A 12,861-nucleotide genomic window follows, 5' to 3' on the forward strand; every position below is an offset into this window, starting at 1 on the left:
ATTCGGTTTAGTTTGATGTGGTTTTCAATTTTTATCCGAATAACTTTCACATTCTTGCATTTTGTTAAATTGTTTTTATTTTTGTCTGTACTGCATTTGTTAGATTTTCTTTTATGGATTTAGTCCATTACACCACCCTAATTTTTTGCCTTATTTTCTCAAAAATTCTTACTTTCTCTGTCTTTCAAATTCAATTTAATGTAAAATTGTTTTATTCATTTTACATTTTTTTTTCAAATTTAAACTCATCAACTTACTTAAATATTATCTACACTTTTAAATTTAATTTTAATATCACTTACACAATTAAGAACAAGTATTATAACTCCATTTCTCTCTAAAAATCAGCTCATTTCCATTTCATGCAATTCCATAGTGTCTAGTAGGCAACACTATAAGTAGAAAGAATCCCATTTTGTTTTGTTAATTGGTATACTATTCAAGTTCAAGGCAAGAATCCAAGAAATACTTGTACATTTGGAGTGCAAAACAAACCTTCATCCTTTGCCTTTCTTCTGCTGTGTCTGCTTTTTCCAAGGTTTGTTAACAATGCCGTAATCCCATTTGCCGAAATTTTTCAATCATCCCATGTCTTTGATCCCTCAATTAATTGATCCAATTATAAATTTAGTTCTGGCTCGATTATACATGTTGACTTGTGACAACTTTTGGGTTAGTTTTGTTGTAAAATTTAAACGATAGAGGCTAGAAAGTATTGCCCAAATTAGGGTTATATAGTTTCATCTTGATGTTATGATTACCTTTAACACTTCAAATTTAGTTTTTTATGGGTGATTTGGGCATAATTTTGATGGGTTAAGTGAAAAAGAGAACTGCCTTTTAGTTGAACTGATTGTTTGTTTGATGAGCATATGACAGTTTAGATCTTTATGATGTTATCTTCTTAATTAACTTATATTATGTATTTATATATTGTTATTTGGCTGAATTTAGTTGGGATTTGGGACAAGAATAATATATGATTGAATTTAGGAGTCCAATTACATTAAAACAGAAATAACCAATAAAGAAGCATGAATTCAAGCTTGGCCCATCATTTTAATCTTTTAATGTTTAAGGGATAATTGGTTTGATTAGATTAAATAGAAAATTACCTTTTAGTTGGATCGATTGTTTGTTCGATTGACTTGGTTAGTGCCATAATCTTGTTAGAGGAGATGATTAGTGATTGAATCTTGAAGTGCTCAAGGATTAATTACTTTTCTTTTTATCCTTTAATTTCAGTTAGATGTATGAATTTGCTTGTATTGTTGCCAATTTTCTATTCATTAGTTAAAAGGTGGTATATATTGAACTTGGATTGGAAGTTTTAACATGAAAATGCTCAAGTTTAATGGGAAGCTTATGAAATGTGATGATTATGGATTGAATATTGAAGTGTTTAAGAAATAATTAGTTTCATTTTTAACCCTTTAATCTTAGTTAGATGTACCCTTTAATCTTGACATTGTTGTTGAAGGATCATTTGGCCCAGCTTTTTTAATTTCTTTCAGCATTTTCATTCACTTGTTTTTCCTTTGCAAAGGTTTCAAAACTTGTTTGGATTTCTTTCATCATTTGGATGATAATAAGATACATTTTTATTATTTATTAGTGTTGATCTTTACTAGGAAATGTCAAATATGTTTGCTTATTGTGTCTGCCTGCTGAATTTACTTTGCTCTTTGTATTCTATGTTGAAAAGGGGGAAGCAATGCATTGGTTTATGTTATAACAATAGCTACTTTTGGTCAATAAAGGTTTGCCTTTATGGGCTGCTTGTGCTTTTCATGGAAGGTGTAGAGGACAGGGAACCACCTTCAAAGCGGCTGAGATTATCTTGTGCTGGTTCAAGCAACCTTTCAAGAAGCTCAAGATCTGGAGAAACTGTAGCGGCTGGCTCTTCGGAGGATTTGATGGCCGAACCTATACAATACCAAGGTGCAGAAAGGATGGTTGGTCCAAGAGGTTTAGCAAAAAAGATAGAGTTTATTCGACTTATAGCTGGTGCATTGTATGAATTTGGTTATAAAAATAGTGTTGCACACCTTGTGGATGAATCTGGTATAAAGTTGCAATCTGTGCCGGTCAATTTGCTTACAGAACACGTTAATCATGGGAGGTGGGATGAAAGTGTCTCGGCATTGCAAAACATTGGTATAAAGGATGAATCTAAAATTAAATCAGCCAAGCTTTTGATCTTGGAGCAGAAGTTTTTTGAACTTTTAGATGATGAAAAAATGATGGACGCGTTGAACACATTGAAGACTGAAATTGTACCTTTAGGTATTAATACAAGTATAGTAATTGACCTTACTTCTTGTATTCTTTTTTACAAGAAGGACCCCCTAAAAGCTTCAGCGCATTCAGAAGTTCTTGATGAACTGCAGAAACTGCTTTGTCCAGCAATGATCGTACCTACGAGAAGACTGGAATATCTTGTGGAGCAGGCCTTGGTTTCGCAATGTAGAGCCTGCATATTTCACAACTTGTCATACAGGGAGATTTCGTTGTATTCCGACCATCACTGTGGAAGAGATTATATTCCTAGTCGTACTTTGCAGGTTGGAATTTGTTTCTTTATCAAGTTCATTGACCCTTGCTATTGTTTCCCTCCCCTTGCCTAGCATGATATGCAACGTTTCTTGTCTCTGACAATTAGTAAAGAATTAGACTATATCTTCTCACCCTTTTAATCATATATATTTCCATCTACATTTGCTACCGATTTGAGGGTGTGTAGTTAGTAAAGTTGTAGCTTATGGAAGAGATTGAGTACTTTTGCACAAAAGCTAGTTTGAGTTTAAGGGCTTTCCTTGGTGCTATAGATACTTTTACAGGAATTAAAGCTGGTTATGATCCTAATAATTGTGACTTTTAGCAAGAAAGCTGAGGGTTTAGGTTTAGGCTGAATGATTGAACAAATGGTTCATTGAAGATTACTTTACAAATTTAAATGAATTATTCTCATTTAAAGTACATGAAATATTACTAAAGAGGAAAACAACCAGGTTTTTGATACCCAAAGATGGTCATTATTTCATGAAACTTGAGGTAATAGTAGTGTAATATTTGTGACCTTTTGCAGACCAAATCGGGAGGAACTTTTTTATTATATAAGAATAATAATTTTGGTGCAGGGGCGGGGTAAATATACGCAAGAACCGTTTTGTTTCAAAATATTCTGAAAATTTGGGGCAGAAATTTTTGGTTAATAAACAAAAATAGAACTATGTAACTAGATTTGAATCCAAATAAGGGTCCTATATGGTTGAACGTCGTGCATAGGCCCATAATCGCCTCTAATTTAGTGTTTAGTTTATTCATTTGCAGCTAGTTGAATTTATGTGTATCGATCTGATTGAGGACGCTACTGCTAGAATGCTTTGTTTACCGAGACCTTTACTTGTAAAAAGAACCAGTTGTCTGGTTTTGCTTACAACTTATTCGCTGCAGAGATACATGATCATTTTTCTAAAGTTATACATTGAAGATTTTTGCAAAATGTAAACTTAAAAGTGTCTAATGTGCTCAATAAAAATTTCTGTTTGATGTTATTGTAATCTGTGAATGTTACACTTGTTTGCTTTTGGTTTCTAATGCACATTTCTTCCCACTCCTTCAATGTCATGCTCTTTATTAGATTTGAGAGAATGTTCACTGATTTATGAGCAGATTTTAGAAAAGCACGAAGATGAAGTGTGGTTCTTGCAATTTTCGCATAAAGGGAAATATATAGCATCAGCATCTAGTGATCACTCAGCTATAATATGGGAGGTAAGCTTTCTTTTGCTTTTTTTACTCTTTCTTTTCTTTTTCAAGTTCATTATTTTTCCTGGTGTTTGTGTGGGCTAAGATTCAGATTTCAGAGTCATAAGATCTTGATTATTTGTTAAGCTTTGTACTTTTTAGTTAGTTCTATGAACTGTTAAAATTTTTATTTGACTTCGTTTGACGTTATACGCGTTTGGCAATGAAGAGTGATTTGGGTAGTGGTTGGGGGTGAGTTGAGCAATAAATGTAAAGCCTTCTCTTGCTAGACTCTTTTTTCATGATACTCTATCATCTTTCAACTTGCCACTTAAGAGGGAACGCCTTTCAAGATTCTTGCTATGTCAGAAATTTGATTTTTACTAGGCTTAACTGGAAACACATTGCCTGCAGGATTGTGGGTCTTTATGCTAGTTTATACATTTATTGCTATGAAGATCTTGTGTGAATAAGATTAGTTAAATGTTTGCTTTCTGGGGAATTGAATCTCAATAGAAGCATGGGTGAAAGTATAAAAATTTATTAGAGACAGTTATTTGGGCTTCATGAGTAAGCATGGGTGAACGCTGAAGGGTGTGAAATCCTGAATAAGATACAAGGAGAAGGGGTATAACTGGAAGATGAGCTTTTGTAAACTATTTTGGAAAAATATGATTGGGGGAAGTGTGGGGGTAAGATCTTCCATCTCGTATGTTCTTGATGAAATGACCTTGTAGGCTTGTACAATACAATTATTACTTCTTTGAGGGGGAACGAGATTATGTGAACGAAGATATGGATGATTAACAATTTGAGTGCAGTAAGTTTGTTTTGAATTTTAATGGGATGTTACCCAAGGGCCGAAGAGCCTTGCTAAAACTGTGCAATCATTCTCATGAAGTGCTTGAGTTCATTGTCATTTATTGTGCTAAATATTCTCCACATCGCCACATCATGACTGTGTCATAAACCTTTTTTTAGCTTATCGCGACTGTAATATATGCCCGCCTAGACTATCTATATTGACCGCAAAAAATCATTTTACCAGTGTTACTGCGTCTGTCCCCGCATCTGAGATTTTGCTCTATGTTGTTTTTTGAGCTGCTCTCAGATTATGGATTGTGTTTTTGACTAACTAGGGTGCATGGCTGCTCAAGTCTAGAAACGTTTTATTCTGTATAATCTAGATTTCCTAGTTCTCACCTCCGCCCTCTGCATCATCGGCTGCAAGATATGATGCAAAAACTGCTTTAGGCCTTATCTTTTATTTCTGTTGACTAGGAGTAAATAGTTTTTATTGACATAGGTCGGTGTCAATGGAGATTTTGCTTTAAAGCATCGATTATTTGGCCACCAAAGACCAGTTTCTCTTGTTTCATGGAGACGAGACGATCAGCAGCTTCTGACCTGTGGAACAGAGGAGAATGTACGTCTGTGGAATGTTGTATTTGGTGAATGTCTTCAAATATATGAGAAGGATGGTATTAATGCCATCTCTTGTGCATGGTCTCCTGATGGGGAGTCTGTTTTTACTGGCTTTTCGGATAAAAGCATATGCATGTGGGATCTCACTGGGAACGAGCTAAACTGTTGGGAAGGACACCTAACACTCAAAATTTCCGATCTTCAGTTGACGTGTGACGGAAAGAAAATCATAAGCAGGGGCATAGAAACCGCGATTTTGTTGCTAAATATAGAATCACAAGAAGAGAAGTGGATTGTGGAGGACCAATCAATAACTTCATTCTCGATCTCGGATGATGAAAAATTTTTGTTGGTTGATCTTCTAAATGGAGAAATTGATCTCTTCGCCATTGATGGTGATGATATTAAGTTCATTTCCAAGTACAGAGGCCATAAACGGTCGAGATTTATTGTTAGATCTTGCTTTGGTGGCTTTGAACAGTCGTTCATAGCCAGTGGGAGCGAGGACTCACAGGTTTATATCTGGCATCGAAGTTCAGGGGATCTCGTTCAGGTATTGCCTGGTCACTCTGGAACTGTCAATTGTGTGAGCTGGAATCCCGTAAATCACCACATGCTAGCAACAGCTAGTGATGATCGTACAATACGGATATGGGGTTTGAACAGCGCGAATATTAGGTGAAGGGTTTATCGGAGCAATGAAACTGCGAAAATACAAGCATTTTGCACATAAAGCCATTGGAAAAACAAGGCGTCCGCCGTCATACTTTTCTCAGGACTAAACCGTTTATAATGGCATTTGTATTGCTAGGGTTCCTTTTAGATGCTGAAATTTCTTTACTTACCTAATTCTGATCACATTTTTTTAGTGAAACACATGGAGAAGATATTGATGTCCACATGTTTCCAATGTATAGTCCTTATGTTGAAACATGAAAAACAACATTTTATTACTCAAATGTCATTAAGTGATTCTTACTTGGGTGATGTTTGATTGTCGGATATACACAGTTTACTCTTCATTAATTTAGAGGTTGTTTCTGATTGCTTTTGATATCCAGCAACTTTTGCAACTTTACGTGAATAAAAAAGTGTATATGAATTGTTGAATCATTATTCATTTTAATTAAAACCAAAAATATTTGTATTTGACTTCGTATAAAATGAACACAAATCGTTTAACACAAATTCTCAAATGAGATGGTCTCATGGTGAGATCATCTTTATTAGACTGGCTTTATGTATACTTACAATGTAAAGTGATTACCTTAACCTTGAAGTGATCACTTATTATTTTCAATTGCCATTTCTAGATTTGATATTATATGCCTTTTAATCTGCAAATTTCTGAACACTTGATGTGCATTTGCCATAACACTACCTGCCAGTCCAGCCTATCATACTTGGTGCCAAGGTTTAAGCAGCATTAAGCATCAAAAAACAAGTACCCGTATCAAATCCTCGACGATTGGGCACTTTTTTTGGACAAAAAATAGTCATTTTTAAATAATTTAGCCGAGTCTGGGTAACAGAGGCTCAACTTAAACTCGTTTTTTGAGTTGTGATAGCAATCAGTACTGCGTATCTACGAGAGGAGACCGAGAGAGATATAGCTCAATGCATTATATGCTATTTTCGATTAGAAAATCGGGGTACTTATACATGGAACCTTCTTCCTATGCAACAAGAGGAGATAAAACTAGAATCAAAACAAGTTGAGAAGTTGATTTACAAACAGAAACCTCACATCAATTTAGTACATTTTCTAAGCAACACTAAAAGAGCTTGCTGCACTCTCAACAAATTTTCTTGCACCCTTGAACCATCTTTTATCTCCGGCCTGCGCCTTGCAAATGTATAGTTTACCATCCTTGACCGTGGCTGTAATTACTTGGTGTTTGCCACCCTCGTCACCATCAGCTGTTCTTGTCAAAACGGTCACACTGTAGTATTGCTTTCCGTCAATTACTGGAGTGCTCGTTTCAAGGATGTTGGCTGTTGCGACAGCATCTGAGTTGAAACCACCCTGTACAACAATTTAGAAAGAGGGCTCATTTTATACTCCATGTCTTTAAACTACCATAACATAACCAACAATGATATAAGATTTACCTCAGCATCAGTCTTTCCAAAGTACGCTTGTTTGCCCAACAAGTAGTTCACCTGGAAACAGAACATAAGTTTAGTTGCTTGCAAGATTTCATTACTCGAATGCCATTCACTGGCTCCCACCTAAGTGGGGTTTGGGAGGTCAGATGTACGCAACCTGCCCCACCCTTAGACTGATAACAAAGAGGTTGTTTGATTTTGCGGAATATTGTAGATTATTACTTGGGAGAGGAATTCTTCGGGTGAACCATAGTCGGTAATGGATTTCTTGTCCGTGGGGGTGATCATAACAGCCAAATTGCTGGTGGCATCGAAGTTGTCTTCGAACCTCAATACTTGTCCCGGGTACTCGACTTCTTTGCTTGGGTTCCATTTCGAGGGAACCAACAACTTGAATCCATCACCGTTGTAGGGCATGAAGTCGGTATTCTTCTTTGGCTTTCCAAACACATTAGCTGCAATACATATTTGCTGATGAGTACATCACAAAGCCCAAATGTTAACAGGATGTCCCTAACAATTATACAAAATACTGATAGGAAAAATGTTCCGTACATCTCTACCATTTTAAGGGTTTGGCTGCGTACATCTGAACACTTAAATCTCACCTAGACGAGAAGTACTTAACATCATGTTGTCGGCAATGTCTGTTTTATAACATTTAATTACCATAATGCCATCCAGTAGTTCCGACTAAGATGAGATTAAGGGATCGGATAAATGCAAACCTTATCCTTGTACCCTTATAGTAACAAAGAGGTTTCCGATCAACCTTTTAAAGTGCAATACATGATCTAATACATTGTTAGTAATCCTAAGTTATAATACATTAGTAATATCAATTATTTTCCAATATATCTAACTAGATCTTGGTATTCTATTTTTCGGTTCTTCAGAATTACGGGTTGTTCTAGTGGTTAAAGACTTTTCCGATTAATTCCCCTTGCCCTCTTGCGTGCAGGGGATCATTCGCCATAAAAACAAACAAAAACCGAAAATACATACCAGCTTCACCATAGGCAGCATCGGCAGGCGAAACTTTAGACCCAACAGCAGCAGCACCAATAAGAACAGTGAGCGCCAACCGCCTCGACACACTACTGTCAAGAACAACACCCTGCTCATGTTCTTGCTTCTGGGCCTTGCAGACAAGCTGGTTAGACTTGATACTCACAGCCTGGTAACGCTGCGCCTGGGCCCCGTTTCTGCCAGCCGATGGGCTTGAAATGGCTGCATATTGGTGCAAGAAGCATGCAGTAGAGGCCATTTTTCTCTATAACTTGATCACTTCTGTGTATGACAGTATAAGGAAGAGTTATGTGATGAAGAAATTGGTTTGATATGAGAATATGGATGGATGTAAAGATTAGATTGTGAAGGAAAGATAAGGTTATAGAGGACTCTATTGGATCCAGCTTGGCTTATATGGGCCCACTTTGATTGGTATATTGTGATGTGTACCAGTACTACCATCTAGATGTTTCCCACCCTCGTTTCTGTGTTTCTGGTTCTTGATTTTTTTTCCAACCATATATACAAACTTTAGTGTTGTGTGCTTGATTAGCTAGTCCTTGTTGGCATTTCTTAGTCTGACCTGGAAATTGAGCGAAAATGTTGCGAATTTCTAATATTTCGAGAATTTGTGTATTTTTCCTGTTTCACTTATTTTGCTACATTTTTTACTTTGAAATGTCTTATTTGTTTTGTTATGCTTATGTTTGGTGAATGGTTGTTGATCGGTTTCATTAACTGGAAGTATTAGCTGATTTGCTACTTGATAAGATAAGCAAATTATTTTAGCCGGCAATTGTAGAAAAGGATGGAAAAATGGGTGGTGGATTCGAAGTTCGAACAACATTTTCCATACGAACATAATCGTAGTCACCACCTATCCACTACCAATGATGTATGAAATTTGGATACACATGTCTTCTCACCTGGATACGCATTCAAATAAATTCTCACACATTATGACCAACTGGATATCTTGTTATAGTTATACTCACCTTAAATACACCTCATATTAAATATTGAATATTAAATTAATATTCCAGTTATATGCGCTTCATACAATCATCATTACTTGTAAATCAAATTGCATTTCTAATTTTATGGAAAATAATATCAATGGAGGTAATGCTAGAGTCAAGGAGCGACTTGTGGAGTTACGTGTATTAGCCTAATAGTTGAGACATTTTTCTTTCATATTTATGACAAGAGTTTATATTAATCTGACCTGGAAATCGAGCCAAAATATTGCAATTTTCATGTATTTCGGTATTTTGTGTATTTTTCTTGTTTCACGTTTTTGCTAATTTTTTTTGTTTTGGAATGTCTTATTTATTTTATTATGCTAATGTTTGATAAATGGTAGTTGATTGTTTTGAATAATTGGAATTATTAGTTGATAAGGGATTATTATTATTATTATTATTAATTAATTAATTAATTAATTAATTAAAAAATTAAATAAAAACACGTTCCAAGCACCCAAATCAACACAAGAAAAAAAGGAAAGAAAATGGTGTAAACGTGGATGAATGTCATTGGTTATTACACGTATCTTAAAACTACTTCGAGTTTTTGTTTTTTAACAATTAATTAATAATAAAAGATTAATTATTTTTCAGCACTTGCCATTAAAATCACAATTTTGAGCTCTACAGAAAAGAAATATCCTTCTTCAGTTCTTCGCACAGATCTGAACAAAAACTCTTGATTTCTCTCTCCTCAATTCAACAATGGATGCTATTGACCAAGTTTTTGATCCATTGAGAGATTTCGCCAAAGACAGTGTTCGTCTTGTTAAGCGTTGCCACAAACCCGATCGCAAAGGTTTTGATATTTTTACAAATTGAATTTTGTTTTTTTTTAGGATTTTTGTTGAGATCTAGTTTTGATTTTTGTATATTTGTATTGTAGAATTTACAAAGGTGGCTTTCCGTACTGCTATTGGATTCGTTGTTATGGGATTTGTTGGATTCTTCGTCAAGCTTATCTTTATTCCCATCAACAATATTATTGTTGGATCTACTTAATGGTATAGTCTTATTTGTTTTTCTTTTTTTTTTTGTTTGAAATTATTGTTACTAGTGATTTTTCTCAATTCGATATTTGAATAAATTGACTGTTGTCTGGATTAGTAATCGTTGTTCGTTTGCAAACTATGCCAAGACACTTGAATTGTTAATCGCTGAATCCAATTCGCTACCTTGCATGCATGTAGATGTTGATTATCAACATTGGTTTAATCTCAGATAAATTTGAGAAATCAATTTTAGTTCGATTGACTTGTGTATTTTAGCTATGAGGTTTTGTCTTGAGTTATATTATTTGGATTGGTTTTGATCTATCAAAAATGTATGTGTGTGTGTGTGTTGGGGGGGGGGGGGGGGGGGGTTGTTGAGGAGGGTGTTGCTATTATTGATGATAATTGATATGAATGGTTTTTATGAGAGCTATCATAAGTTGTTACTTGCTAGCAATCCAAATTTTTGGATGTTGGATTACATGGTTGAAGAGTTGATAGCTTAATGATTGTAAATTGTATCAGTGAAGAATTGAAATCGATTATTGATTTGCAAATCAATAACAATACAAATGAATAGAAAATTATGGGTTGGCGCAATGGTTGAAAGCTTTCTAATCACCTATTTGATAATGGTTCGATTCTCACCCCCTACAAGATCAATTCCCCGCTGGGATTAACCTTACCTCGTATTGAAAAAGTAAAAAGACACCTAAGTTGCAAAAATGGTGGTGGTTTGACTCTAGCAGATGGCTATTCATGTGTCTTGCTATATTGTGATTCTCCTTTCCTCGTATTGAAAAAGTAAAAAGACATATATATTGCAAAAATGATGGTGGTTTGACTCTAACAGACGACTATTCATGTGTATTGCTAAGTTGTTTATTAATATCTCATCTCGTCTTAGATTCCTTCTAAATGAATAAGGTGATCACATCATCTACTTGATCAATTTTTATGTAAAGTTTGATGATTGTGGGAATTCCTAACTGTTGCTACATTGTTTTATCTTCTATACCTTTCACAAAACATTTCCAAATTTAGTCCCAATAAATAGTTTAAGTTTATGGTTAACACAATGTAGGTAAGGTTTCTTTATAAGTCAATTCTACTTGCTGGTGAAATTGGTTGGAGAGGTTGATCTTTGCATGCTCTTTTTGATGTTTGCAAGTGGAAAAGTAGAAGTCATACCTTTATGGCTGCGCTGAACCCCCTTTTTGTTGTGGAATTTGGAACATTGAGCAAGGGTTTGACGACTTTGCTGCCTTACTCCCTCCGTCCTATCCAGTTTTCTACATTTGCTACAGAAAAGCTAGGATAATGTAGCGAAACAAATAAGACCTAGGAGTATTTCTTATGCTATAGAAATTGTACCTGGCTTATCCCTTACCTATTAAATATCTCTTATGTTACTATTAGCGTTAGATTGTTACCTACTCTGCCATGTGATTGTTGAATCTTCTCTCCATGTGTTCAAATGCAAGCTCTTTGAGGCCATACTTTTGTAGCATAGGTCAAGTAAAACATAGTTTAGGGCTATAAGCCCCTGGCAGTTATGAAATTCTTTCTATGCTCTAATATATGGAAATTGCAGTTGAAGGATCTTTTCGAAATAGATCGGTGATCCAACTAGGATCACATTGGACCACACCTCATCACAACAACGGTGTTAGCCCACCGAGCAAACCTATAAGTTACATTATTGCTTTGTAAAAATGATTCTTAATTTTGATTTGTTTGGAACAGTCAACTTTGCTAAATAATCGACACTAGACATATGAGTCGACCCCTAATGCCCTTGTACTGTTGTGCATATACTTGCCAAAAGTTAAATATTCTTTGGCTTATAATCTAATTGCTATGTATTATGATGTGTGCTTTAAGGCTGTGGAATTGGTTTTATCAGTTACGAAGTAACCTTTTTCTTTGATGCAGGTTACTGTATTTTGATTTTGCCTTTGGAGATCCAGGAATGAAGAGAATGGATAAGCTAAACTTTTCTTTGGACTTAGTTGTAATGTAGACTAAACAATTTTAATATGTAGATGGATTGTGTACTATTTTCAGCAGTTTTTCTTGTTCCTCACTGAAGTCCAATTTTAAGATATGTTAGAAGCTTTCGATTTTATGTGCCATGAATGCTGCTCGTTTTATGGGTTACGTTTACACAAATTCTCACACCCTGCATCCGCACATACTTTATGTCAGCCCACTTGTACATTTGCTGATCAATGTTGACGCAAATACGAACGACTAGTCGTTCAACTCTAACATCCGTTTTTTTTTTTTAAAAAAAATAATAATAATAATAAATAAATAAATAAAATAGTAATAATAAATCTATAAAAATAAATTTCTGAAATTTAAAAAAAATAAAATAAAATAACTCCGCATTAACAAATAAGTTCTCAGTTCTCCCTCTTTCTCTCTCTTCTTTCCCCTGTTTCTTTTCGCGGGTATTGATAATCAGTATCAAATTTCCTAAGTTTTCTAAAGTACCTTTATATATATATATATATATATATATATATATATATATATATATATAT

At 34.9% G+C, this 12,861-nt stretch overlaps 3 protein-coding genes across 4 annotated transcripts; 2 read left to right on the forward strand and 1 right to left on the reverse strand.

Annotated features, from left to right (window-relative positions):
• Positions 1 to 313: 313 nt before the first annotated feature.
• On the forward strand, positions 314 to 6,229 carry LOC130823872 (WD repeat-containing protein 26 homolog). Of its 2 annotated transcripts, none has more exons than XM_057688687.1 (4): positions 314 to 538; positions 1,706 to 2,564; positions 3,676 to 3,777; positions 5,057 to 6,229. In XM_057688687.1, the coding sequence occupies exons 2-4, from the start codon at positions 1,791 to 1,793 to the stop codon at positions 5,855 to 5,857; spliced, it is 1,677 nt and encodes a 558-aa protein (XP_057544670.1). In that variant the 5' UTR covers positions 314 to 538; positions 1,706 to 1,790; the 3' UTR covers positions 5,858 to 6,229. The 2 variants fall into 2 exon arrangements, with proteins under 2 accessions (XP_057544670.1, XP_057544669.1); XM_057688686.1 differs by having other exon boundaries at positions 1,761 to 2,564.
• Positions 6,230 to 6,785: 556 nt separating this feature from the next.
• LOC130823873 (oxygen-evolving enhancer protein 2, chloroplastic) lies at positions 6,786 to 9,007 on the reverse strand. Its single transcript, XM_057688688.1, has 4 exons — positions 8,290 to 9,007; positions 7,507 to 7,739; positions 7,288 to 7,338; positions 6,786 to 7,201 (listed from the first exon to the last, which is right to left on the reverse strand). The coding sequence occupies exons 1-4, from the start codon at positions 8,549 to 8,551 to the stop codon at positions 6,941 to 6,943; spliced, it is 807 nt and encodes a 268-aa protein (XP_057544671.1). The 5' UTR covers positions 8,552 to 9,007; the 3' UTR covers positions 6,786 to 6,940.
• An 894-nt stretch (positions 9,008 to 9,901) lies between these two features.
• LOC130824205 (protein transport protein Sec61 subunit gamma-1) lies at positions 9,902 to 12,447 on the forward strand. Its single transcript, XM_057689106.1, has 3 exons — positions 9,902 to 10,119; positions 10,207 to 10,324; positions 12,248 to 12,447. The coding sequence occupies exons 1-2, from the start codon at positions 10,026 to 10,028 to the stop codon at positions 10,320 to 10,322; spliced, it is 210 nt and encodes a 69-aa protein (XP_057545089.1). The 5' UTR covers positions 9,902 to 10,025; the 3' UTR covers positions 10,323 to 10,324; positions 12,248 to 12,447.
• Positions 12,448 to 12,861: the final 414 nt, after the last annotated feature.

This window comes from Amaranthus tricolor, chromosome 9 (assembly GCF_026212465.1).
Source record: "Amaranthus tricolor cultivar Red isolate AtriRed21 chromosome 9, ASM2621246v1, whole genome shotgun sequence".
Taxonomy (NCBI): Eukaryota; Viridiplantae; Streptophyta; class Magnoliopsida; order Caryophyllales; family Amaranthaceae; genus Amaranthus; species Amaranthus tricolor.

What these genes read in the sequence shown, in the direction of transcription:
- LOC130823872 (XM_057688687.1), top strand. Translation starts at nt 1,791, where the DNA reads ATGGAAGGTGTAGAGGACAGGGAACCACCTTCAAAGCGGCTGAGATTA. An exon ending in TTCCTAGTCGTACTTTGCAG is followed by an intron (nt 2,565 to 3,675) that starts GTTGGAATTTGT and finishes ATTTATGAGCAG; the next exon opens with ATTTTAGAAAAGCACGAAGA. An exon ending in ACTCAGCTATAATATGGGAG is followed by an intron (nt 3,778 to 5,056) that starts GTAAGCTTTCTT and finishes TTATTGACATAG; the next exon opens with GTCGGTGTCAATGGAGATTT.
- LOC130823873 (XM_057688688.1), bottom strand. Translation starts at nt 8,551, where the DNA reads ATGGCCTCTACTGCATGCTTCTTGCACCAATATGCAGCCATTTCAAGC. An exon ending in TGCTGCCTATGGTGAAGCTG is followed by an intron (nt 7,740 to 8,289) that starts GTATGTATTTTC and finishes TATGTATTGCAG; the next exon opens with CTAATGTGTTTGGAAAGCCA. An exon ending in CCGAAGAATTCCTCTCCCAA is followed by an intron (nt 7,339 to 7,506) that starts GTAATAATCTAC and finishes TTCTGTTTCCAG; the next exon opens with GTGAACTACTTGTTGGGCAA.
- LOC130824205 (XM_057689106.1), top strand. Translation starts at nt 10,026, where the DNA reads ATGGATGCTATTGACCAAGTTTTTGATCCATTGAGAGATTTCGCCAAA. An exon ending in CCACAAACCCGATCGCAAAG is followed by an intron (nt 10,120 to 10,206) that starts GTTTTGATATTT and finishes TTTGTATTGTAG; the next exon opens with AATTTACAAAGGTGGCTTTC.